This window comes from Camelus dromedarius, chromosome 11, assembly GCF_036321535.1.
Source record: "Camelus dromedarius isolate mCamDro1 chromosome 11, mCamDro1.pat, whole genome shotgun sequence".
NCBI lineage: Eukaryota > Metazoa > Chordata > Mammalia > Artiodactyla > Camelidae > Camelus > Camelus dromedarius.
This window is the reverse complement of record NC_087446.1, coordinates 55,308,803-55,335,172: the sequence shown is the minus strand read 5'-3', so window position 1 is coordinate 55,335,172 and position 26,370 is coordinate 55,308,803. Positions and strand designations below refer to the sequence as shown.

Below are 26,370 nucleotides of genomic sequence, written 5' to 3'. Positions count from 1 at the left end.
AACATGACAAGGTAAATTGACTATACTTCAATTAAAAAAAAAAGAGCATGTTAATATTTAGTAGGTCTACATGAGTAGGGTGTGAAAAAGAACAGAAAAGTTGAGTATATAAAAAAGCAGTGTTTTCCAAGCTTCTCTGATGAATTAAAAAAAAAAATGATTTGCTGTGGCTGACACTGCCACCACCATGACTACTATCCGGTGCCCAGGACTGTCATGACTGGACACTGGGACAGAGAGACCAGACCTGACCACCACCTTCCCACAACCTTGTTCTCAGCAGAGACAGCAGCAGGAAGACAGTCCCCATCGCACCTCCGCCTTCCAAATCCTACACAAGCGCATCTGTCTGGCTGCACCTAATGCACTCTAGCTGCAAGGGAGTCCAAGAAGGGTGGTTTCTGGCCTTCTGGCCTCCGCACTGCAAAAGCCACACTGAAGGAGGACCGAGTGGAAGCTGAGATCCAGTGCACAGTATGCAGCGCAGATGACATGGTAGGAGTTGGTGTCTCCCCCCTCCACACCCCTGCTGCCGTCAGAAGTTTGGGTCTCTCACTCCCAGCATGTGTCCTCTGGTTTATTTTTCTTTCCATTGTTGTGCCACCTCTAGAGCCATCAATCGCCCCGTGGACTTCCTGGCCTCAGCAGGTTGACGTCCTCTCTGTTGGGAAGTGGAAGGAGATGGGGTGGCTGGCTTCCTTTCCCATTAATATCCCCCAAAGGCCCATTTATTCCATATACAAATTTCTTTTTCTTTTTGCATAAAAGGGAATTACCTCTTCTAAGAGAAAATGGTTAACTCTCCAACTGACTTGGACTTTCCCTTGTGGCTCACTAAGGAAGGTACTTAAGACGCGGGCCTTTCCAAGGATGGAACTTCCCCACACAGAGTCCCCCCACCTCCCCGCCTCTCCCTCCCTCCGTCTTTCCCTCTCTCCCTCTCCCTCTCCCTCCCTCTCCCTCCCAACATGGAGCATCTCCCTCAAGAGCCTCCCTGCTGTGCCTTCCTTCCTTAGGCTGCAGGTCCCAGACCTGGAGCCTAAACAGCGTCCCCACCTTCAGTGGGGCGGGGAGAGGACGCTACACTTCGCTGCCTATCCCTACGCGTCCTGCGGAGGGCGTGGAGGTGATGGGAATACTTGGAGGACGTAAGGTGCAGTCCCGACTGACCTCCCTTGACGCCAATCTTCCCATTCAATTCCATTTCAGGACTCCCACTAGAGGGAGCTAGACACCCACCAGTCCCTTCCAGGTGGCTCCAGCCTAGAGAAACATCCGCATCTCCCAGGGACAAGAAGTTCAGACGAATGAGATTCACAGGAAGAGCATTTCCACATTTGCAAGGCACCTGTCATGCTCCAGAGGTCATCAGGTCCCCATTATTCTGTCCAGAATCCTTCATTTCTTCCTGGTCCCCCAGGGCCCACTGGCATCAGAAGAGAAGGGGTCTGGCCTGGATTACTTTCTTTGATTCAGAGCTTCCCTGTGAAGAAATGAGGGGTCTTTCAACTCCCCTGGCATACTTTCAGGGTGCCTTGGGATCTTAGAGGAGGGAATTTAAACTGAGACAGATGACCCTCCCTCACTCCGACCATTGCCTAAGGGGTGTGGCTGGGGTGGGGGAAACATGGTAAAGGGAACACGGGAGAGGAGAGTTTTGCTGTGGTCTCCTTAGAAAGTCGTTTCCTCGCCCTCCTAGGAGAGCCTCCCAAACGTGTGTCCTCTCTCTCACCCTCACTCTCTCCCAGGATCTGGAGAGGGAAGCTACAGCCCTGGGAGCTGCTATGCCCTCTTGGGCCACACGGGGGCGCTATCTCAGGCAGATGCTGCACCCCACCTGCCTGGAGAGAGACCAGACTCCCCCAGGCCTTGAGAGGCTGAGGCCCCATCAAACCAGCCCTGGGGGCCAGTCTCCCTCTTCACTGTCCAGCTGGTTGAGCTGAGAACCCCCCCTTGACTGCTCAGCCCCGTGGGAGTGAGGTGCGCCCTTGCAAATGGAAGTCTCCTGCTAACTCCAGGATGCTTCCCAGGATTGTGTTCCCCAGTCTCTCCAGACACACCCCCAGCCTCGGCCCCTGGGCAACCTACTGGGCTAGACCGGTGTGTTGTGGGGGGAGGGGGGACTGCAGACAGGAGGGAAGCACAGCTGCACTCACAGAGAGGGAGACAGACTGTCACCAGAGTGCTAAGCGCTATGTCCAGCTGTGCTAAGGGTAGTGTGTGTGTGGTGCCGGCAGGTGTGGGGGCCTGGGGTGGGTGCTACAAAGCCCCAAACAAGAGCAGTGCTCGAGGGAGGGGAGGAGGGTATAACTCAGTGGCACAGAGTGCTTGTTTAGCATGCATGAGTTCCTGGGTTCAATCCATTAATAAATAAAGTAGAACACGCAAAGAAAAAAGAAAACCTTAAAAACTAATAAAAAGTTTTTTAAAATCATTAAATGTTAAAAGAAAAAGCAGTGTTTGAACACTAAGCATGGGGTGATGTAGGTAAACAAGGGGCTCCGGGCTGCCCCATGAAGGCAGGCGAGTCACAGGCAGGAGCTGGTATGGTGACAAGATGGGAGGTGCAGCTGGACAGCTAGACAGGGGTGGGGAGGAGATGTAAACTAGGTTAAGGAGACTGGACTTTATCCAGAGAGAAATGGACAACCAGGGAGGTTTTAGGTGGTAATGTGATCACAAAGCATCCAGTGATGGGAATGTTCTATAACTGCACTGTCCAGTATGGAAGCCACCAGCCACATGTGTCTGTTGAGCACTTGGAAATGTGGGTACTAAGACTAAAGAATTGAATTTTTAAATTCTATTTAATTTTAATTAATTTAAATAGCCATACTAGCCATGTAGCTAGTGGCTACAATATTGATCAGTGCAGCTCCAGAGGAAGGACTGGAAGGAAGACAATTTGGAGGCAGGGACACCAGTTAGGAGGCTGTGGAAATGGTCCAGGTAAGAGAGGATAAGGTCCTGAAGACAGTGGCAAGGAAATGGAGAGTAGGACAAGGATGCTAGAGATAGTTAGTAACTAGAACCAGAAAGTAAGTTGTGATGAACTGCAAGGGGGGACAGAAGGCGGGAGCACCTGGGAGGACTCCCAAGGTGGCCTGGGTGATTGGATGCTTGCTGTATCATCCCTGAGAACAGGAACCCAGGGTGAACAGACATGGAGGAGATGACAAGTTCAATTTTGGACAAGTGGAAATTGAGATGCCTGGGACCTCCAGCTGTCTGGGCATCTAGGAGGCACATCTGTATGTCGCTCTGGTGCTCAGGAAAGAATTCAAGCTGGAGATAGAGACTGTCAATCACTAGCGGTCACAAACTGGCAGCCCATGGGCCAGCTTTCACCACAGATGGAAGTTGGGATTGGCTCACACTATTTTTCAATAGAGCCTACATTTAAAAATCAGTAGAATTTATACCATATGATCCAGCAATCCCACTCCTGGGCATATATCTGGAGAAAACTCTAATTTGAAAAGGCATGTGCACCCCAATGTTCATAGCAGCACTATTTACAGCAGCCAAGACATGGAAACAGCCTAAATGTCCATCAACAGACGACTGGATAAAGAAGATGTGGTGTATAAATACAATGGAATATTAGCCATAAAAAAAAAGAATAAAATAATGCCATTTGCAGCAACATGGATGGACCTAGAGATTATCATATTGAATGAAATCAGACAGAGGAAGACAAATATCATATGGTATCACTTATACGTGGACTCTAAAAAAAAGGATACAAATTCTATTTACAAGCCAAAAACAGATTCATGGACATAGAAAATAAACTATGGTTACCAAAGGCAGGGATAAATTAGGGGTTGAGGATTAACAGGCATACATTTCTGTGTATAAAATAGATGGACGACAAGGACCTACTGTGTAACACAGGGAACTATATTCAATTTCTTGTAATAACATACAATGGAAAATAATCTGAAAAGCAAATACAAATATATATGTATGCATATGTATAACTGAATCACTTTGCTGTACACCTGAAACCAATATTGTAAATCAACTATACTTCAATAAAAAATGTAAAAACAGATCAGTAGAATTTATAAAAAATCTGGATTTCCATCTCCTCTTGAACAATCAGAAGACCTGACACCATCAGGCCTGAATCTCCTCATGTAACAGTCATCTCAAGTTGCGTAGCCCCCCTTCCTTAGAGGGGGACCCTACGTTTCCTGCCCAGCCCTGGTGGGCACTGTATTTGACCACCCTACGGTAGATTGTTTCAAAAGAAACTCACAACCATCTCCATCCCTCAGGCCCCTTTACAACATGACTTTGCCACTCCTTTCATCAAGAGTCTTTGAATTTCCACTATTTTGGTGCAGCCATGGAGCCAACATGACAACCTCCAGCCATAATCGCAGCAGAGTTACAATTAAAGTTCAGCATGTATAACATGATAAACTCAGATTAGTCTAGTAAAACATGACCGGTCTTTCAGCCAATGCAGCCAACTTCCACACCTTGGCCACTTGGTCCCCACTCCTCAGCCAATAGCGCAGGCCACTGACCCTAGTGTCTAGGTCAGTTCATTTTAGGCAACAAGGCTGTGGACCGGCTGTAGAGATTGGTAAAAGCAAAGCAAGCAAAATAGCTGTTCAGGGAAAGGGCTTCCTTTGTCACAGCCATGCTAAAGGGAAACCACCCAAGATCTGTTGCGTCTTAGGAACCACAGGGTATGGTGAACTTTGGGTAAAATAATTGTGGCAAAATGGAAATTCTGAAATCACATTTGCAACCTGTATAAAATTCTTGTACATATTTGGCCATTTCTCCATGCAGAGATTTGTTTCACATAAGTAGTAGTTCCGAAATGTGTTTTTTAAAACCCTCTTTGGGGAAAAAAGTGAATTTAAATTTAGTAATGTGGCATTACAGTCCTTGGAAATAAAATTAATTTTATACTGTTGTTCTGACAAAGCAAAGGAAATGCGTTGTCTGAAGAGACATGAGCTAAGTTTTGGTTTTGTTGTTTTTTTTTTTCCAAAATTGTTCTTCTCTTCCAAAGAGAAGGTTTTAAAGGATTCCCCAAAGCATGTTGGTTGGAATGGTGGTCCCGTGGGATGCTCCTTTCAAAAAAGGAGAAGGAGGGGGAAAAATAATTCTTTGGTCAGATCTGCTGGGAAGTGCTCTGTGCTTCTCTCTGATACATCATAATATTGGCATATTAATGCTTCTTACAAGAACTGCAATAGAGAAACCTCTTTAACTTTACTTAACACAAAGTTTCCCATATTTATGACCACAGAACCCTTTATTCAAGTAACACAAGACCTTTATTCAAGTTGCAGCCAGAGATGTTTCCATTAAAGTCCCTTGAGGCTGGAGGACCATGGAACCCACTTTTAAGAAACACTGCATTATAACTCAATCACTTTGCTGTACACCTGAAACTAACTTTATAAATCAACTATATTTCAATAAAAAAAATTTTAATTAAATAAATAAATAAATATAATTTAAACATTGAAAAAAAAAAGGAAAAAGGAAACAGGAACACTGCCTTAGACATTGGGGGAGGGAAAGGGAGACATCGCCCCCTGCTTTCTACCAAATGGTTTTGAAATATTCATCATTTCTCTCAAATGGCAAAGAACGAAATATTGTTTCTACTTTTAATTCATTCCCCTACAGTTCCTGTAACATTTGGTATCTGATAGAGACATTTGAAATGAAAAGATACATTCAGATTTGGGAACCAACAGGCAGCGAGATGTTCCATCCGCCTGCCACCTGTGCATTTGAAGCGGTTTCTGCTCGCACTGATTCCACAACCTCTGGCCCGCCCTCCCAGGTGCTGGAGTGTGCTGTTCCAATCTTCAGCCAACCACACAGCTCTGCCCTCTCCACCCAGCTTGCACACAGTGGGGGAAAAATGTGCTAATCTGTTTTTTTGTTTGTTTGTTTTTGCGAACGCATGAAGAGTGATGTCTAAAGAACTGACAGTATGTGGCAAAATCTAAAAGATGAGCCTGACAGTATCTGAAAGTCTACCGACTAACCCTCTTAAACTTTGCTATCATTTCTCTAAAGGTTCCATTCACACCGGCAGCCTGTTATAGGATCAAACTCCAAGGTGCCTCAACTAGGTTCTAGCATGTCTCTGGGAGTTAACACATTTTTTTCACTCGAGAGAACTGAGGGGCTATGATGCATTTATAGTTTCTGCCTCCTCCCCACTCCGTGATCAAAGATGAAATTTAAGGGACGATGCTCTGCATTTAAAAATCTGTTTCCTCGCAGCCCTCTGTGTGCGGTGAATGAAATAGCAAGAACCCCTATCCTGTTGGAGCTGACATTTGAGCAGATGGCTCAGCCAGAGACGTTTCCAGCTAATATGGTGGTTTGTCATGAAAGCCAGTCCAAAAAGGAGGTATATCTACCTTTAGCTGGGTCGTTGTTTTGCAAGGAAGAGGTTCAAAGTCATGAAAACAGGTAGGTTCACATGAACTATCCACTGTGAGTAAAGAGATGCTGTCACGGGGGTAAAGGAGTTAGGCTGCCGCGGGGGAAAGAGACTCTGCAGAGAAATGGGGTGGGCCTGGAGCCCCAGGATCTCCCCCTGGACAGCAGAGGCACCACCATGATGGCCCTCTGAAGCATGGGGGAGCAGATCTGCACAAGGCACAGTGACTGCAAGAGGAACAGAGGGGACAGTAAAGAGCAAACATTAGGCACCCTCTTGTGGTAAAAGGCACCAAGTTAATTAAGTCACCGCACAGCTTGGAACCCTAACATGATCCCTCACAAAAATATATCTTCGTGGGGAGGGTATAGCTCAGTGGAAGAGTGTGTGCTTAGCAAGCACAATGTCCTGGGTTCAATCCTCAGTACCTCCACTGAATAAATAAATACGTAAGTCAATAAGTCAATCAATCAATTACCTGCCCCACCCCCCAAAAAAGCAAAAATAAAAGTAAAAAAGAAAGAGCCCAGGGCCTGGGGGCAGGGAACCACCTGCTTCACCAGAAGATCTGAGGGGGCAGAGGCTGAGCCTGGGGATAGGAGGAGCAGAATGGGAATCAGAGCCAGAGGGGATCAGGGTCAAATGGTCAGGACAGAGGCTGTAAGGATGACAAGTGGCCGGGGCTCATGCTGTTGGGTGAGGCTGAGGGTTGTGGGAGGTTTGGGTGGGTGGGCAGCTTCAAGGGGCGGGGGGCGGTCCAGGAGACTCCTCTCCAACCTCCCCTCCCGCAGCCTCTCTGTAGAACTCGACCCTTCATTCATTCAACACATATTTACTGAGCACCTACTATGTGCCAGGCACTACGACAGTCACTGGAGAAGCAGCAGGGAACAAACACATTTGGCCCTGTTCTCTCGGAGCTTACGAGATGTCCGAGGAGAGACACGAGACGTGTAACTGGACATGTGGATGGAGACTCCCAGGGGCTGTGGAAATGCCTGACAGGGATCCCCAGGCCTTAAGGAGGGCAAGGGGCCAGCCGAGAAATGGAAGGAGGGGTGGAGACAGCTTCTCAGAGGCCTGGAGGACATGATGGAGCTGGACAGAGACGACGAAGAGAGGGAGCAGAAGCCCAAGTAGGAGCCTGGGGACCACATTTTGGACTCCGTCTACGACCAGTGAGAATCCATTTTGAGGGCTGGGGTGGGGGCATTAGACAGGGAGGAGCTTGACAGGCTACTCCTTTTTACAAGACCCCTCTGGGGCCCGTGGAGCAGGGTGAGCCAAGAAGCACCAATGGACATGGGGGCTGCGTGAGAGGTGAGACTGGCGGCTAGAGATGGAGCAAAGCTCTCTAAAAGGCAAAATGGACCACATTTGGTGATGTGCAAAGAAGGAGAGGGGAGGACAGCTGCTGGGAAGGAGGTGGTACCATGCCCTGGGAGCCAGACAGGCTAGGAGTGAAGATGGTGCGCCAGGAGCAAAGGTCTTCCTCCATGACTTGCCGCCCCTCTAGCTCATTAAGCTCCTGACGCACCAGCCTCCTTTTGGTTCCTCAGACGCACCAGTCTCATTCCCACGGTAGGACCTTTTGACCCACTGTCCCTCTGGCAGGAACACTCTGCTCCAGCCCTTATTCTGGCTGGATCCTCCTCACTGGCCAGGGTTTGACTCAGATGCCGCCTCCTCCGGGAAGCTTCCCATGACTACCTCCACCTAAACAACCCACAGGTCTCCACCCCCTTGCCCTGTTGTATTACTGCCCGCAGTTACCTCGTATATTTGTTCACACATTCATTAAACGTCCCCTCCCACCAGAACAACGGAGGCTCTGAGAGCAGGGGCCTGTCTCATTTACCATGTATTCTCCTGTGGCTGCCAGAGAGGCTGCTGAGTAAATCACGGCAGAATGGGCCAATGTATTAATGCCGGATTCAGGACCTGGGTGAGGGTGGGGCTGCAGCTCTCAGAGGCATGCATAGAGATAGTGATTTCAGCTCCAGGAGAGGGGGAGAGCACCCAGGGCAAGAGGGCAGGGCAAGAGGAAGGCTTCCAACAGTCCTGAGGCATGTGAGCCCTGGGCAATGAGAGAGGAGGTGCTGGCCAGGACCCCCAGACAGAGGTGAGACAGGGACAAGGGACAGCAAGTCTTGCCAAGGGCATGCAGAGCTGGGAGCTGGGGAGCCTGGATTCAGACAGGCAGGCACTCCAGGGCCCAGCCTCCCACACGCTGAAGTCCACACCATCTCAGGAGTTTCTGAGATCCCATTTCACGAATGACAGAGAGGATTTCAGTTACCCAGTGAGTGGCGGACCCAGGGTGTGAACCCAGTATCACTCTGGAGCCTACAGTCTCAGCCTCCCCTCTCCACGTCCCGGAGCTTCTTTCAGAGCTGCCCCAGAAGCCATGGGGATGGCTGTGAAGAGGAGGGAGAGGTGCCAGGAGAGCAGCTGAGATAAGAACAGAAAAGCAGGTTCAAGCAAGCATCCAGAGGTAGATCTTGACCCGCCAGAGCCAGTGTAGACAGAAGGCAGGCTGCAGAGGAATGAGGAGTGAGCAGGAGGCCAAGACGGAAGGAGGATGGGGGATGCACAGCAGAATGGGTGACTTTAGAGCAGTTTAGCTGTAAAGACGAAGCCAGACACAGGGTAGTAACTGGAGGAGCCCTGGGTGCAGAGGAGGGCTATTTTAAGATGCAAGAAACCTGAGTGTTTTGAAGTTGGAGCCAGCAGGGAAGGAGCAGTTAAAGGAGCATTAAAGAATCAAAAGTGAAAGGGTGGGGGTGCCGAGGAGGACAGTGCATCTATGGGGGCTGGGGGAGGCGCCTCTCCGGGGACACATGGGAAAAGCCCCTGGCTCCAGAGGAGGTCTGGGGACAGAGTGGAGGGAGTTTGTCCGATGGCATCTCCTTTCTGTGAGAAGTAGGAGGTGAGGGTATCTGAGCAGAGTGTGGGAGATGGGGGCAGGTGGGGGCAGAGGCAGGGTTGAGAGGGCATGGTTGGCAGTAATCAGCATCGGAAGAGGGAGCTGGCCAGACTCAGAGAGGGTCCTGCAGGGTCTGGTGACCATTCTTGGTGCCACCAGTCCACCCAGGGGTGAAATGTTCTCTGGGGGCACTCAGCAGCCATCCAGGGCTGAGGTTCCACCAGGAGGGCCTTGCTAGCTCCTCTTCTGCTTCTGCTCTGCCTTTTAGTGGTGGCCTGCCAGGGTGGCCCCCTCAACCTCCTCCTTTCTCCCCCCAGCCTGGTCCCTTCCCACAGTTCCATTTTCTGTCTCTAGCAACACCACTGCCCAGAAGTCTCTGTGCTGAGCCCCAGCCTTATACACTAATTGTCCACCTTGGATGTCCCCGATGTGCTTCAAACTCAACACATCAGAACTGGACTTATTGGCCACCGTCTCTGCCTGCGACCCCGCCCCCTCCCCCCACCGTCTGCAACAGCCATGTATCTGTTTATGCCCACCTTCTGTTCTGTTCTCTCCAGGACAGAAACGGGCTTAGATCTGGTGAGGAGACAGTCTCCATCCTTTGGGCCCCGTGGTTTGGGGTGTCTGAGTAGAGAATGTGATCGAGATCTAGAATATTCCGTGCTCGCAGCAAGTTCGTCAAGGTTAGGACAGTTTACAGCCGCTCCTGTGGTTTGGCCCGAGGGACCTGGGAGAGGGGCCCCGCCTTCCTGATAGATCTGAAGCCGACACCCTGCCTCACGTGGAGGCTGAGACTAACAACACGCACATTTATTGCACCAGGCTCTGCGCCAGGCTCTCTACACGGGTGGATCTCATTTCGTCCTAAGGAAAGACGCAGTAGCTTGGCACTGCTTTTCCCCACTCAAAAGAGGAGGGACTTGAGCCACAGAGGAGTCAAGCACTTTGCCCAGGTCACATAGCCAGGGAAGGGTGTGCCAGCACAAATCCAGCCGGTGATGTCAAGTCCTTGCTCCAACCACCAGACTACCCTGCCAGAAGCTGACACAGGCTGCAGACCCAGCCACGGGAGGCAGAGGGGCCAGGCTTGCTCTCACTGTCAGACCTGAGTCAAAGCAGGCCTGAGGCCAGAACTACCACTGGGCTTTGCAGTTATGTGGGCCAATAAATTCCCTTCTGTTCAAGCCAACTATCTTTTGAGTTTCCTGTAAATTCAGACCAAAAAAATCCTAACTGATAACACAGCCCCTCACTGGGTGGCAGGCATCACCACCCCCTCACTAATTCAGGACAGGAACTAGGGCTTTGTTCTCCTCCCGCTTCCCTCTCCCTCATCTCTCACACCCAACTAGTGACCAAAAGCCTGAATCCCAAACATCGTTTGGATCTGTTCCCTTTCTTTCCATCCTAGTCCAGGCCACCATCATCTTTGCTGGGTTTGGACCACAGCCTCCTGGCTGTCTCTCTACCTCTAGCCTACTCCCACCCACAGATTTACCCCTAATTCCCTAAAATTCAGATCTTACCATGTCAATTCCTGGCTTAAAACCCTCCAGACACCTCACTGCCCCCAGGGTAAATTCCACTCCCTACCAGGCTGCTACCCCTCTGGTCTCACATCCATTCACACTCCATTCTACCTACCTGCTTCAAGGGCACCTCCAACCCTACACCCTTCTGTACCTCTGCCCAGAACATTCTTCCTCCCCTTCTTTGCCCCATAAATGCCCGTTCAGTATGGCCACCACCTCTACAAGCCAAGCCAGTCACTCCTTACTCTTGGCTCTGTCAACGCTGGACACTTCTTATTGTCTGTGTTAACTTCAGTCTTGTGAACAGTGCTCTTTACAGGACTGTGAGCTCCCTGAGGGCAGGACCTCTGTCATATTCATCTCATCCCCAGCCCCAGGGACCTGCCCAGCACAGAGCAGTCACTCACTAAACACTCATGGAAAAGATGAATAAACGAAGCGTTCCCAGGAACAGGGTGGGTGGTTCTACACCTCTCCTCTGGGGATGGCCACCTTTGGAGAAAAAGCTAACAGTAACAACGTTACATGATAATTACAGTGTAGAAAGCCTTTTGTCTACAGACAAGCGTACTCCATATTTGATTCTCATGACATTGTTACCTCCATTTCATGGATTAAAAGACTGAGGTTCAGGAAAGTTCACAATGTAGAATTCAGTGCACACGCCCACAAAATCCCCTCATTTTGAGGCACAAGCTCTGTTAAGACTGTGATCAGAGCCCCCCAAGTATCAACTGAGTGGAGCGGTGTTCTTGCCCTCACTGGCCACAGGGGGGCAGCCAAGTGCTGGCGTGTGAGTCACTACCCCACCTCCTACCCACCCACTCTTGGAAGGATTTGGATCTGGGTATGGAAGGGGAATAGCCAGCACTGAGAAGAGACCAGGGGAGATGGGCTGCGGTTGCTATTTCAGGATCTGCCAGAAACATTCCAAACTGGAGGATGTCCCAGGGGTACCACTAATACCAAGAGTCAGGAGCCGGAAACGTTGACTGTATACTCCAAACTTGCATTATCAGCATATTTAATAACAAGCCACAGGAAGTGATGGGACATTGCAGGGGCACCCAAGACCTCCAAATGGGGGACAATGACCCACAGCCCTCAGCAGGGACAAGTCAGTGGCCTGTAAGACCATAGCTGCCCTGCACCAGAGACGGGACAGGTGTCCTCAGAGGCCTGGCAGACAGGGGGCGTGGCCAGCATTTGCCGCACTGAGCATCCGGGGGGTGTGGCCTCTTCAGTGTCCAGAGGGCCCATTCATTCCTGGAGCGCCAACCTCCCAGACCCACACCATGAGCACTTCAGGAGGTTGGATGGGGCAGATCAGAGAAAGCAGCTAACGGCAAGCATCCCAGGTTTAGGTCTCACCACAACCCAGGTTTCTCCCAGGCTGTTGTCTGCACCACACATGGATCAAGGCAGCAGGCGTTCCCCATGGGCCAGAGGGCTGGAGGGAGAGCTCTTTGGGAAACAGACCAGGCAAGGCTCCGGAATCTGTAACAGATAGCCGCCCCCATCTTTGCTGGGAAGGGAGCTGCACCATGTGGAAGCCAAGGAATAACGGCCCTTTCCAGCTCAGGGTGAGATCCAGGGGCTGCAGGAAGGTTAAGGCAAGATGTCCTCCCATCTGTGGCCCCAGCCTTTCTGTCAAGGAAAGTGCAGGCTACTGGAGCTTGCTGGGGTCCAGATGCCTGGCCTCCCTCCATGGCACTCAGACTTGCAGCCATTCCCCCACCACTCACTGTCAGCCTGAGAGCCTGAGATGGCGGGACAGCAGCGCCCATTTCTCAATTTTCTAAATTCTTTTCCTCCCCACTCAGTCTGACAGCCTTGACCAGGGTCAGAGTTCCATGGCAAGTATCTCAGTATCTTCCCTCAGGAACACTGAGGTCCCTAGCACATGCCACAGGCTGACTCTACAAGCACTGAGCTGAAAGGGAGACTAAAGGCAGGAAGTTGGATGAAGAAAGCCTTTACCTGCCCCTTCTTCTCTTCCCTCCACCCCAACACCCCCAGCCCTGCCTGAGTGCCTGAGTAAAAATGATACTGGGGCACAACCCTTCCCTCCAGCAAATCTCTTTACATCCCTGACACCACCCAGACTTGAACCCAAAGGCCAATCCAAGTCATCACCCTGACCTCTGATCCCTCTGCTCATTCCACTTGGATTCTTCTCCATAGATGTATATTCCAGCTGACCCTCTGAGTTCACCCCCTCCCTCAGCCAGGAAAACTGAGCCCAGCTGGCTGAGGAGTTGCTGTGGCATCTGGAAGGCCATTCCCAGCAGCAAGAAGGTATCTAGCAAGGCCACTAAGAAGTAAGAACAAGAGGGAGGACATGGAGGTGGGGGAAGTAGGGGTTCCAGCCCCAGAAGCCATATGCCAAATACGTGTGAAGGGTCATTCTTTTGGGAAGAGAGTCTATATTTTGCATCAGCATCTCAAAGAGTGGTGAGAAATCAGGGAAAGGGAGGACAGAGCAAAAGGGGCCACCCAAGGAGTCCTTCTCACTCAGGGATGCCGCCCCCACCCACTGAGCTCAGAATCAATCAGGAGCCCCAGGGACCATTTCCAGCTCTGTCATTCACGTCATGTTACTTTCTTCTCTCTGAGCTTTCCCATTTGTAAAATGAAGGGTTCACGGCGGACATGGAGACTGTCAGCTGGGGAAGGAGAAAAGAGCACAGGATGGAGATGGGAGAAAGGATGGAAAAGCAGCAGAAGGTATGGGGCAAGGTGGTGGGTGAACCCAGGTACAATAAAGAGGGGGAATTGAGGACACAGCAAAGTGAGGTGGGGACTGTCCCTGGGTCCTGCCTGCTGTCCTTGTGCTGGGAGCAGTCACTCACACACACACCCACACACACACCTCTCACTGCCCTGGCCAGCCCTTTCTCCAAGGGGGTGGGGGCGGTGTGCCTGAGGTGAGAAGTCCACAGCTCAGCAAGGCCAGTGTGGCACAGCTGCCCAGGATTAGCACCAGATCCTGGGCTGCTCTGAGCAGAGATCACACGTCGTCGTCAGCTTCACAGCTGCTTAGCTGCACCCTCCCCACTCCGGCCCCTTGCCCCTCCTCAGCCCCTCCTCACACGCACTCACTCCCTTGCGCTCACTCTGGTCTCGGCCAGAGGGAAGCTGGGACCCTGCCTCTGCCTGCCGCTTGTAGGCAAGGGAGGGGCTCGAGAGTAGGAGGGGCAAGAGAGGTCAGAGGCACCTCCAATGAACAGCCCCACCCACAGAAACCTCGTGGGACCCCCTAGGTACAACCCGGAACAGAGAGGAGGGACAGAGAAGACTTCCCTCACCAACCCCTGTGGCTCTGCCCAAGGCAGCCTTGGCCTAGAATTACCTTGTCTTTTGGCCACCCAGGCCCTTCCCTCCAGATGGCTCCTGTCCTTGGAGAGACAGAGGCAAGAGGGCCAGATGGACACCCCACAGCTGGGACTCCTCAGCCCCAGCTTCCTGGAGCAACGTGCTCCTGAGGCCCCTCAGCTGTTAGGAGCCTTGTCACCTACCCCCCCCCCCCCCCCACACACACACACACACAAAACCCAAAGCTCCTTGCTCTGGGCTACATGCATCCTGCCAACTTGCGCAGGGGCTGGGGGAGGAGGCCCCATCCCCCAGGGTCATCCAGGCCCCAGGCTCTGCACTGAAATTCACTCCCATCCCTGCCTCAAGAGGGAGGCCACAGTGAGGAATCTTACTCAAATCCCCTCCAGGGAAAAGGCTTCCAGAAGAAGAGAAGGAAGCAGAAGCCAGAGGCCTGGATTGTCTGAGTTTCTGTGGAGGTGTCTCTCCTCAGCCTTCCAGTGGGATGGGCAGTGCTGGGGTGACACCAAGTTGGGCCTTAGTACTAGGTGGGGCTGGAGCAAAGTTGGGTGGCGTGGCTGCAGGGAAGAAGGGCCTCACAGCACACTGTGGCCCCTCCGGCCTCCCTGCTCCATGGTCTGTCCTGCCTCCCCCGCTCCCATAGTAACAGTGATCTAGAAAAAAAAGCCTTGGGTTGGGGCGCCGCTGCTACAGGAGAGAGAATGGGAGAGGGAGGGAGGGGCAGCCTCTTCGCTCAGATCCGGCACACCTGGGGTAGCTGCAGGCCCCACTCCGTGGGCTTCCAGAGGCAAAACCGGAGTCGCTGAAAAGCTGGGGGCTCTGTGGCTGCGCCCAGAGAGCCGAGCCAATACGAAGGCTACGGCCTCCTGCGCCCCGAGTCCGGCGCTGCGGCTCTCGCCAGCGAGGGCTCTCACCTGCGCGTGCGCGCCAGCATCGCGGGGTGGGGGCGCCGGGGCTCCGTCCGCCGCAGCCGTCGGGCGCCCGGGCCGCTCCCTCGCAGTAAGGCGCGGAGTCCGCGGGTCGCCTGGAGGCTGCGACCCCCGAGCGCAGCCGGGCGTCTAAGAGTCGTCGTCGCCTCCGCTGGCGCCGCTGGGCTCGGCCTCCCGGGACGCGAGCAGCTCTCGGGCCAGCAGCGCCGTCAGGCCCTGCGCGCGGAGCAGAAGGCCGCCGCCCAGGAACAGGACCCCGCAGAGCACGAGGAGCGACAGCACGCCCAGCACCGCTGCCTGCACGGCGCGCGGCCCCTCGGGGGGCTCCGGCTGCACCCCCGACTGGTTGCAGCAGGAGCTCAGCCAGGCGGCTTGGGCTGCGATGCCCGCCTGTGAGCCGTTCATGCTTCGGTGCCGGCTGCCCAGCTGTGCTCGGGATCGCCAGATGTGCGAGAGTCCCGGCTGGCAGGCGGACGGGCGGACAGGCTGCGACTGCGTCGGGGAGGGACCCGAGGGGCGGATCCCAGGCGCTCTGGGCCCCCACCCCTTGAGCAGAGCGCTGGGGCCCTTCCTAGACAAAGGGCTCCTCCAGTGCAGCTATGGCCCACAGTCACGGCGGGCGCTGCTGTGCTTCTCGGCCCAAAGGCTCACAGACCAACGCATGCAAATCTGGCGCATGCACCCAACCAGCCAAACCCAGGAGTCCTGTCCCCAGGGCTCTCCCTCCCGCTTGGCAAAAGGAGCAGACCTTCCCTCAAAACCCTGAAAAGATCTTCCAGACCGCACCCCAAATGCTGGCTAGGGTGCTGCCCCCGCTGAGTGGGACACAGGACCATCTTCAATCCTGGGCTCCCTATCCCTGGGCCAAAGACCAATACTGCTAGGTGGCCTAGGTGGCCACTTGGACAGGAGGCGAAAGAGCAGCCTCCAGAACCTTAGTGATGCGTGGCCTTTCTCATCCACCATCCCCTCGGGAGCAGGAAGATGGAGGGCAGGGGGCACTTTAAGACCTACCCCCACCCCTCTGCTCATCAAGGACTTGCTTCCCATCTCTTAACCCCTGAGGACCTCCGGAGTTCTCCAACTCCCCAGTGCCCCAGAGGTCAAAGGTAGGACATTACAAAACCTGTCATGAAATAGCACACAGCCAAGAGCAGCCTGGAATGAGAAAAAATATGCCAACACCTCCTGGCCATCCCTGCACCTACATGCTCCAGGACAAAGGACAAGACCCCCAATCCACTTCTCCCTTAGCATCCCTGCTTACACCCAGTTCATTCAATCTGGTTAGAACTGGCCCAGATGTAACCAAAAAGCATTGTAGGGGGTGGGAGGGTATAGCTCAGTGGTAGAGCACATGCTTAGCATGCACAAGGTGCTGGGTTCAATCCCCAGGACCTCCTTTAACCACCACCACCCCCCCCACAAAAAAGCATTCTAAAATATGGAACAATAAAAAGCACACAAGTGTGACTTATTAAAGCAATGTCCTAACAACGGCGAGGGCCAGCTCAAACTGGAAGGGTCACTGGACACTGGACACGTGAGAGCTGGCCAATCGAGAGAGAGAGACCAAATCAAATGAGCTTTCTGGTTCAAGTGGGGTCTGGGTGTGCTCAATGAATAGAGAGGAGAGATCTTTGGGGGTGCCTGAAGCAAGACCAGATAATATAAAGGACAAGGATGTCATAGCGTCCTTAGGAAGGGAGGAGAAATACCACAATCATATCCCAAAGCAGCAGATCCTGATCTGTGTCCTCATTCATGGGACTGACTGTGGTCACACTGCTTCTGTGAATGTCCAACAAAATACGAAATCAGTCAGCTTTAATATGTCTTTAATCCCATCCACCCACTCCTCTCATCTTGGAATGCTGCCCTCCACATACCCCCATGTCCTCATAGGTCTGCCAGAAGTGTTCATGTTTCAGGGCAGAACGCCAGCCAAGGGACATATGGCTCAACCTAAATTCACATTCTCAATTTTATTCACCATCCTAGTGACGACTCCTCTGTACAGCGAAGGAAAGGGGACCCCCCCACCAGGGGAGCAGAGAGACCATGGAGGCCAGACTTGACCCACAGTGAAGGTTAAGAGGATGGCCAGAGACTGGCAACCACAAAACAAGGAAGCCAGCAGTGGCCCTTCCAAGTCTCATCAAGGACCCAGAGCGGGTTCCAGAGCCCCTAAGGGCCTAACAGTATGGTCCTCAGAAGCCAAGGTCCACAAGCCATCAAGGCGCACGCAAGGCCCCAGCAAGGCCTAGAGGGCTAGGGTGTCTTTGATGAGCCTGCGCATGGTGGTGGTGACAGAGGAGCCCAGGGCGTCGGTGATCTGGAAGGAGATCTTGTAGAGGTAGGGCTGCACGTCCCGCAGGCCTGTGTCAAACACATTGTCCAGCTCGGACTGCGTGGGCATCTTGGGCAGGTACTCGTGCCGGTTCATCACCTCCACGATGTTGATGATCTTCTCACAGAGCTTCTCGCCCACCTTCTCCCGGCAGATCTGCCGCTCCTGCTCCGTGGCCAGGGCCACCACATGCACCTTGACGGTCCACACCTCCCAGGGGATGCACTCATCTGAGAAAGGCCAGCGAGACTTCTTCTTCTGATAGAACTCCAAGGACATCTGCCCCAGCCCGTCGCCCCCGGAGTTGCGCAGAGCATCCTGGGGAAGGAGGAGCAAGACACGAGCAGGCCAAGGCCTCTGAGGGGCTCTCGCCCCGTGAGGGCCTGCTTCCTATGCCCCAGGGAAGTGCTCTCCTGGATTCATTAGTCCTTCAGAGAGGGCGGGGAATGAGACCCAGAGAGTAAAGGATTTGTGTGAAGTGATATAGCAAACTGCTGGCCTAAAATGGAGTGGTTCAAGCAAACCAATGAAATCTGCTCACCCCACTCCTCCAGCTTTGCTCAGAATTGATGTCTTTAAACCCGTATTCTGGGCCACTCTACACATACAGTCCAGCCCCTTCCTCTCCACAACTCCGGGGGGCAGGTACAGAACCTCCGTTTCTCTGAGGCAGAATGAGGCTCAGAGTCCTGGCAAGTTACTTTGCTAAAGTCACAGGCCAGTGGATGATGACTGCACCAGGGTTTGAATCCAGACTATCTGACTTTAAATTCTTGCTTTTCACTTTACAAGAAGGGACCTCTTTCTCCTTCCACAACCCCACTCCTTTGGCCCCCATCCTTCAAAACGTTTTTTTTTTCCTCCAAAATCACCTTCTCTCCAAAATTTCCTCCTCTCCAGGCAAACATTATCTGCCTTCTCCGTGCCCAGTTAAGCCCAGTCCTACTTCATTCACTCAATGACAACCTTAACTCACAGTCTCTTAAAGAAAAGCCCAGTGATCCCTGATTAGAAAGACAGAAGCCAAGGAGCAGAAGTGGGACGTGAGGGGAAGGACAGACCAGACTGGCCTGCTTCTCCCTCTCTCCTCTGAGAAGCAGGTGGGACCACCTGGTCCAGTACCTCTGCCTGTCCCCCCCATAGGGTGTGGTGGCCACACACTCCTCCTAGTACAGCCGAGACCCTAAAGCACCTTTCCATCTGCGGGCCAACCCAGAGGGTAAGGAAGCCTCTCTCAAGTCCTAAACTGCCCATCAAGGAAGGAGACTCTTCTTCATGGACAAACCAAGCTCACATGACCCCACTGACAGCAATACTGGCTATGACTTCTATAAGCTTCCTGCATGCCGGCCTCAGGCACTTGACAGATGTGGCTCATTTAATCCTCCCGGTGGATACGCCCTATGAAGTGGGTATAATTATCATTCTAATTTTACACACAGTGAATCTGAGGCCCAGAGGAGTGGAGTAACTTGCCCAAGGTCACACCCTTGCTGGGTGGTAGAGCCTGGCTCCAGAGTGTGTTCTCTTAACCACTATGCTCCACGCGCCTCTCACGGGCATCTGGAGGACAGAGGGCTGAGAACCGCTGCCTCCTTTGCAGGGGGATGGGAAGCTCTCTCCAAGCTCCAAGGGACCGGGGGGCTGAGGGGTGAGCAATACTGTGGCCTGGGAGAGGGGTCACCCCCTGCAAGGAGCGTGCAGTGCCCAGCACAAGGTAGGGGCTCTCTCAACTCATGACAGACAACCCTCCATCTCTGTCTGACCCCAGGCAGGGCACCTTAAAAGAAATTCCCTTGGTTACTTGAAAATCTAAAATGACACATTCACTGAAACAGTGAAACACTGAAACCTCAAATGAAGATAAAATTAAAAACCACACCCCTGGTCCCACCTTCTGAGGCGACCAACCTTAGCAGCCTGGTGTGCCCCTTCCACCTTCTCTGCACCCACACAGGCACACACAAACACGCACCAAGCTCCCCAAGGGATGCTCCACTTGGATGACAAGTGCCTCAGCCCAGCAACCCTCCCTCTCTGGGAGTTTCATATGGGAAAGGCCCAAGTGGAAGCAGAGGAAAAGAGAAGGTGTCAGCAGAGAGGGCTGTGGAGTCAGAGACAGGGTCAAGAGCACAGGGGCAATGATCGCCCCAGGAGACCTGGCCACCAAGGCCTCCTGCTCTCCTTCTTCCTCAGTATTTTTACAAGGCCCCCTCACTGCCCCCCACCAAGCTCTCCCCACCCAGAGGAGCTCTGAATGCACCTTCCTGAAAGAACCTGACCTGCACACCCAGGAAGGGGAAGTTGGTCTGACAGCAAGCCAGGGGGACAGCACCCAGGGAACACCCGCAGCCCACCATTCCACCCCCTTACCCTGAACTCCCCGACGACCTTGCGCAGGGCACGGTCCAGCTCCTCAGAGGAGACACGCACGTAGGTGAAGTCGATAAAGTCGCAGTCAACATCCTGGGTGCCCACGGTGCCAATGGAGTAGGTGCCCTCCTTCTTGTAGTGGAACTTGCCTGTGCTGCGGTGCAGAAGCACCGTGTGCAGCACGGCCAGCATGGCCTCCTCCACCTGCCGCCCCTCCACCGACACCTCCAGCACCTCCGAGCGACAGTTCATCTTGTAGCCAGTGGCCCACACTGGGATGGGGACGAGAGTAAAGATGGGAGAGCTTCACCCTACCCAGGGGCCACCCTGCAAGAGGAGCCAGGTCAGAATGCCAACACCTTCTGAACAATCTGTGTGTTACCTGTTCACTCCCCTCCAGGCCCGGCCCCGCCTCACCTCGCCTCCACACCCTTCCCTGCGCTGCAGCAGCACGTGCCAGCCAACAATCAACAATCCTAGACTCTCGGGGTCAGAAAGGAGAGCTTCAATTTTAGTATATGTGCTGCCAAAGTAAGCATGGAGGAGAGCTTCAAAGTTATCAATGCAAACAACCAGCCAGGGCTTGAATTCCGTGACGGTATTCAGTGCATTTTACAGCACCTGCACACCATGCAACACCTGTCAGCTTCTACCCTTAAGAAGACTCCAGGATAGAGGAGAGATAGGCAGGTAAACATTACCAGAGTGGTGAGACTACACAGTGGGACTAAGAAGAAAAGGAAGATTGGAATTTGATTCCCTGGGACCCTGAATGACCAAATTAAGGCATTTGGACTCTGTCCTGCAGGCAGTGAAGGGTCAGTGCATCACTGTCCAAGATCAAATTTGTGCATCTGAAAATTAACTCTGGCTGATGGGCAAAGAATAACTCTTCACTATTTTGGGGTCACAAACTGCTTTGAGAAGTCAGGAAAAGCTAAGAAGACTAGACTTTAACATCTGACTGACACATGTACACACCAAATCTCGCACATTTCCAGGGCCATTCACAGGCTCTTGCTAAAAATTTGTCAATCTAAGATAGAAAGGGCTGGGCAAGGAATTCAGTGAGAGGCCCCTACAGCAGTGACCATTATCGAGATGGCACAGTGGGTTGTGGGAGAGTGAAGTGCAGAGTGTGGGGGTTTTCTCGTCCAACCGTGCTGGGTTTGAATCCAGGCTCCCCTACATCTTGCTCTGTGACCTTAAGCAAATCTCTCAACCTCTCTAAGTCTATTTCCTTATCTATAAATTTGGATCGCTGTGAGGATTAAATAAAATAACACATGTAAAACACAGTGGAATAGGGGTTAAGAGCAGTGACTTGAAAGCCAGACAGCCTGGGCTGGAATTCCACCTCTGCCAACTGCTCACTGTGTGATCTTCGGCAAGCTGCCTAACCCTACATGTCTCAGTTTCCCCAATCTATAAAAAGGGGACGTTAACAATAGCTACCTTGAAAGGGTCATCTGGAGGATGGGATGAATTACATCTGTAAAGCACTTAAAGCAGTTCCTGACAAGCAGTAAACACTCAGTATTAGTTGCTATAATTATGACATCTTTTTTGCTGAGAGATGATGCAAGGCTACAGGACAGGACTGGTGGAGAGAGTGAGAAGGAAAGAACAGACTTAAGAATCAGACCTTCAGAAGTAACTGAGTAGGAGCCCAGAGGGAGAGGGTTCAGCTAACACACCTCCTCTGACAGAGAACTCACTACCTCTCATAGCAGGCCACTTCATCTTTAAACAGCTCAATTCAGTTATCCTTTTTACTGAAGGAATCTGTCTCTTAGTGCTTCAAAACATTAGTCTTAGTTTTGCTATCAAGAGTCACACAAAATAAGGGGGAAGAGTATATATAGCCTAGTGGAAGAGTGCGTGCTTAGCATACGTTCAATCCCCAGTACCTCCATTAAAACAAATAAGCAAATAAATAAACCTAATTACCTCCCCCCAAAACAAACAAAAAAGTCACAAAGAATAAATCTCATCTCTTTTCCATAAACAAGCCTTTCAGATAGTTAGAGGCAACTCTTCCATCACCCCCTTACCTCTTCTACTGGTTAAGAGTCTCCAGTCCCCATAAACAGGCCAGCTTGACATCACATCTTATCTCCTCAGGATCTGGCAGCTCTCTTGGAAGTGTATTTGTTTGTCTCTGTGCCCCTAAACACAGGGCAACTGTCCTCAGATTGCTCAGAAATCAAGCTGGCTCTGCCTGTCACTTGGCAATCGGCCCAGAGCTACCTGTACTATCAGTTAGCTTTTCACATATGTTAATCTTGTCCAGAGTCTCCAACTAGGCAGACAAGCCCTTGAGGGCAGGGAGCGTATCCTATTCATTGCTGGAATCTCAGTACCTGGTTCCTAGTACAAAGTAACTGCTCAATTCATCCTGACCCAGGAATGGTTGCTGGATTGGTTTCTCCTACACTCTTAGGCTGAGCAGGGCGCTCTTGCTCATTTCTGCCCTCTAGTTAAACTCAGTCTAGCTGTTTCCCAACTAAAAACTTCTAGCTCTGGTCCGGCTCCCCTTTCTTCCACAACTTCCCCCTCTCGTGTCCCAATAATTCCCAAACAAGCCACACATCTCTTCACTTTTGCCCCAAACCCAGGCTCTTCCCTCATTCTCAGCGCTATGCTAGACTCCACTACTCCAAGAAGTCAGTACTAACCAAATCCAGCCTCCTTCCCAACGCAGCCATCTTTGGTCTGTGATGAGTTCATCTGCTCCCTCACGCCCGCCCCCGATGAGCAGGGGAATTCTCCGAGGCAGGGCCTGGGCAGTCTCGTCCCTTTGGTCCCCCCAAGGCCCAGGTCTGCAGAGCACAACAGGAGAGGCTGACGCCTTCTCTGAGCCAGGCTGGAGCCCAGAGCACCCCCATTCTCACCTTACGAGGGCAGGCTGGAGCGCCGGTCACTCAGGCTGGATCTCGCCCTTCCTCCTCCTCACGCCCAGCTACGCCCTCCGCAGGTGCGATCCCCGCAGGTACGCCAACCTCCGCGTGCGCGATGAACCGCAAGAGATGAGCTGAAAGCAAAAAACACAAAGTTATTCGGCTCCGCATCAAGAGACCCCGGCGGGACGAAGGAAGGCCTTCCCGCCCGGGTCGGGTTTCTCCTACCGCCGCTCCCCGCGAACCCCCACGGTGCCAGGACGCGGGAGGAGCGGACTCCTCCAGGTCTCGGAAGCGGCGCCCCGCGCCCAGCCTGGCAGGGCCCAGGAGATCGAGGCGCGCCCGCCCTCGCACGGAAAAGGGAGGCAAGCGGCCAGAACGGTCCCCTACCTGCCGGAATCCCGGTCCGGGACCCGCGGGCCACGCAGCCGCCCTCCCGGCAGACGCCAGATCCCCTCGGCAGGAGGCGGTGCCGGCGCCGGAAGACCTGCCCGCCTCAGCGAGCCCGGCCGGTCCCACCGCCCCATGGGCCTCCGGCGGGGGCGCCGGCACGGCTGGCCGAGCCCTGACACCAGTGCGGCCGCCCAAGTCGTCTTACCGCCACACAAGCGGACAAACAGAGACCTATGCTGCTTTATTGTTTGAATGCTGACTTTTTCTTGACTATCTTTCGGATTTTAAGATTTGATGGTGAGAAATATCCCCCTCATGTGGACGAGTCCATTAACTCCCATCACCGAGAATGTTGTTGTGTTTCGGCCGGAACAACTCACTTCCGCCATAGAGATGAAGGAAGGAGAGGCCTGATGGGCTCTGTGCTGCCTCCCTAAGGCTGAGAGGAGTCATCGGCGGCGAGCCACTCCTGGGACGGAGACGTGGTCCCCTACTCTAGACTCAGAGGCCTGGAAGGGGCACCGATCCCCCAAGATGAAGGGCATGCCATTCGGAGAGGTGCCCTGGAGATGAGCTTAGGCCAGTGTTCTGTGCATTATGCTGAGTGGTCGGCAAAACTTTAGTTTGTTCAATATGCGTAATAGACAAGATCCCTGGCCGGACAAAGATGCTGGATAAAGGGTCTTAAACTTACTCTGTGTTATTTTCACACAGGAGCACTTCTTGGTGCTCTGCCATGACCGATCTGGTGACAATTCTTGTAAAGCTTGTAATTCTGCCTTTGCCTCTGTATCTCTTGACATCATTCATCTGTTCTGATTTCCTCCTCTATAAATGGGAAGCTGTTGTGAGGATCACAAGAGATAATTCATTGAAAAGCCTTTGTGAATTGTAAACTGGTTTTTTTTGTTTGTTTGTTTGTATGTTTTTAACGGACATACTGAGGATTGAACCCAGAACCTCGTGCATGCTAAGCACTCTAACCCATCCCTCCACCCCCAAATTATTATACAAATATGAGTACATATTTGTGCTGTGTAACTTTCTGGGAGCATATTTGGTTCTCCATGTAGACTATAAGACCAGGGCAGCCAAGGATTTGTCAGTTTCTCTGTTAATGCCCACAGAGCTTGGCATGCCCCCATCACCAACAGGAGACACTCCTGTGTAGTTTACTTGTGGATTAAGATGCTCATTTTCCTAACACACACTTCCTCTCCCAAAATCATAATAGATAACATTTACTGAGTGGACTGGAAAGGGCATGATTCTATGTGCTTTATGTATATTAATTAATTTAAGCCTAATACCAATCAATCCTACAAGGTAGATAAAGAAATTGACACTGAGAGAGGTTAAGAAACTTGCACAAGATCACTCAGTAAGTGGTAGAGGCTGGGGCTCAAATACAGGATTCCTTACCATGACAGAAGTTCTCTTTCTGGTTTCCTCACCCTCCCCACCCAACACCTACTCTCTGGTGGGAAAGTGCCTTGACTAGTAGCATTTGCCAATTTTTTACTGTGTCCAATTTCCAGCTACAGGATGATTACTGAATGCAGAGTCCAGAATGAATGAAGGATTACATTTTGATCATCAGAGGTACAGTCGGGTGTCAAATACCAGTACTGGGTGACCCCAGCATATCACTATCACCCACCCACCATTTAGGCATCCCCTCTCCCACCCAGTTCTTCCAAAACCCCTACACAATCCCTTCTTCCACCAGGCTACACACCCTCCCATCTGTTCCCAACCTCTTCTTTCCTCCCCATAGTTCCGCCCTTGTGCAGCCCTGGTCTCTGGTTCATCTCTGTCCCAGTTGTAGGTACCTCTCCCCAGGCAGAGTACCTCCAGGCCTGAGGGAGGAAGAAGCTGCCTGCCTTACAGACCAGCATCCTTTTCTGGAGCCTGGACTAAACCAGAAGGGAATCAAGATAAAATATTGAGAGGGGAAGATCTGTAAGGAGTCAAAGGAGAGGGACCCAGAGAGGTTAAAACCAGCCCTGGAGGGGGAGGAAACAGCCCAACTCCCAGTGAGTGCCAGTGAGAGAGGGGAGTGTCTGACCTCTCTCTGTCCCCTGAGGCACAACACCTGCACTTCACATGTATTAGTGAGTTGATTCCTCCAACTGACCTTTGACAGTAAATACAGTTTGCCCCCAATCTACAGATAATGAAACTGAAGCTCAGTGATATGTAGTGATGTGCTGTAGTGGCTCATTTTATACGTCAACTTGACTGTGCCACAAAAGTGCCCAGGCATTTGGTCAAACATTATTCTGAGTGATGTCTGGACAGGCGTTTCTGGAAGAGATTAACACTTGAATCATAGACATAGTAAAGCAGATTGCCTTCCCTAGTGAGGGCAGCCCCCTCCAATCAGTTGAAGGCCTGAATAGAAGAAAAAGTTCTGACCCTGACTGCTTTCAAATTGGGATACTAGCTTTTTCCTGCCTTCAGACTTGAATTGAAACATCCGTTCCTCCTGGGCCTCGAGCCTGCCTGGTGGCATTTGGAACCACACCATCAGCCCTCTGGGACCTCTGGCTTGCTGACTGCAGATCTTGGGACCTGTCTGCTTCCACAATCACATAGGCTATATCCTCATAATAAATCTCTTTCTGTATATATACTTCCAATTGGTTCTATTTCTCCAGAGAACCCTGACTAGTACTTGCCAAGACCACGTGGCTACTCTTTCCTCCTTCTACCAATCCTTTTACCCACTCTCCTCCCTCCAAAACCTCTCCCTGTCCATGGAGCCTTTCCTGCCTGAGGGTGAGGTTGATCTCTCTCATCTCCCTTATCTGGGGCCCAGATGCTGGCCAATCCTTGCCTCTCCATGCCCCCCTGAATCCTTACAGGGCCATTCTCATTGCAACTCTGACCCTGAGTTCTACACCCATCTGGGTGGTCCTGTCAGGGAGGGAGGGTCTTGGCCAAAAAAAAAAAAAAAAAACAGGCTGAAACAACAAGGTCCTACTGTGTAGCACAGGAAACTATATTCAATAGCTTGTAATAACCCATAATGAAAAAGAATATGAAAAAAATGTATATGTGTAACTGAATCACTATGCTGTATACGAGAAACTAACACAACATCGTAAATCAATGATATTTCAATTTTTTTAAAATGAGGCTGTGTGGAATGAATTCTCCCATCCTGTGCCACTACTCATGATGACCAAGATG

At 52.0% G+C, this 26,370-nt stretch overlaps 2 protein-coding genes across 9 annotated transcripts; both read right to left on the bottom strand.

The window, feature by feature from the left end:
* Window positions 1-524: 524 nt before the first annotated feature.
* Window positions 525-15,827, bottom strand: SMIM41 (small integral membrane protein 41). Of its 4 annotated transcripts, none has more exons than XM_031462519.2 (3): window positions 15,145-15,827; window positions 1,240-1,483; window positions 525-661 (listed from the first exon to the last, which is right to left on the bottom strand). In XM_031462519.2, exon 1 carries the CDS (start codon window positions 15,562-15,564, stop codon window positions 15,289-15,291), a length of 276 nt encoding a protein of 91 aa, XP_031318379.1. In that variant the 5' UTR covers window positions 15,565-15,827; the 3' UTR covers window positions 525-661; window positions 1,240-1,483; window positions 15,145-15,288. The 4 variants fall into 4 exon arrangements, with proteins under 4 accessions (XP_031318379.1, XP_064347085.1, XP_031318380.1 ...); XM_064491015.1 differs by having other exon boundaries at window positions 598-661; window positions 1,171-1,483; XM_031462520.2 differs by having other exon boundaries at window positions 604-661; window positions 1,349-1,483.
* A 1,302-nt stretch (window positions 15,828-17,129) lies between these two features.
* Window positions 17,130-23,291, bottom strand: ATG101 (autophagy related 101). Of its 5 annotated transcripts, XM_064491013.1 has the most exons (6): window positions 23,173-23,291; window positions 22,777-22,916; window positions 22,561-22,704; window positions 21,937-22,051; window positions 19,883-20,154; window positions 17,130-17,827 (listed from the first exon to the last, which is right to left on the bottom strand). In XM_064491013.1, exons 4-6 carry the CDS (start codon window positions 21,986-21,988, stop codon window positions 17,423-17,425), a joined length of 729 nt encoding a protein of 242 aa, XP_064347083.1. In that variant the 5' UTR covers window positions 21,989-22,051; window positions 22,561-22,704; window positions 22,777-22,916; window positions 23,173-23,291; the 3' UTR covers window positions 17,130-17,422. The 5 variants fall into 5 exon arrangements, with proteins under 5 accessions (XP_064347083.1, XP_031318384.1, XP_031318385.1 ...); XM_031462524.2 differs by lacking the exon at window positions 22,561-22,704; XM_031462525.2 differs by lacking the exons at window positions 21,937-22,051; window positions 22,561-22,704 and having other exon boundaries at window positions 19,883-20,209.
* Between the last annotated feature and the right edge of the window lie 3,079 nt (window positions 23,292-26,370).

Excerpts from the sequence above, each read along its gene's own strand:
- ATG101 (XM_064491013.1), bottom strand. The coding sequence starts at position 21,988 with ATGTCAAGCTGGCCTGTTTATGGGGACTGGAGACTCTTAACCAGTAGA. Across the intron at positions 20,155-21,936 it reads ACTCTTAACCAGTAGAAGAG|TGTGGGCCACTGGCTACAAG; the intron begins GTAAGGGGGTGA and ends TCCCCATCCCAG. Across the intron at positions 17,828-19,882 it reads AGGTCGTCGGGGAGTTCAGG|GATGCTCTGCGCAACTCCGG; the intron begins GTAAGGGGGTGG and ends CTCCTTCCCCAG.
- SMIM41 (XM_031462519.2), bottom strand. The coding sequence starts at position 15,564 with ATGAACGGCTCACAGGCGGGCATCGCAGCCCAAGCCGCCTGGCTGAGC.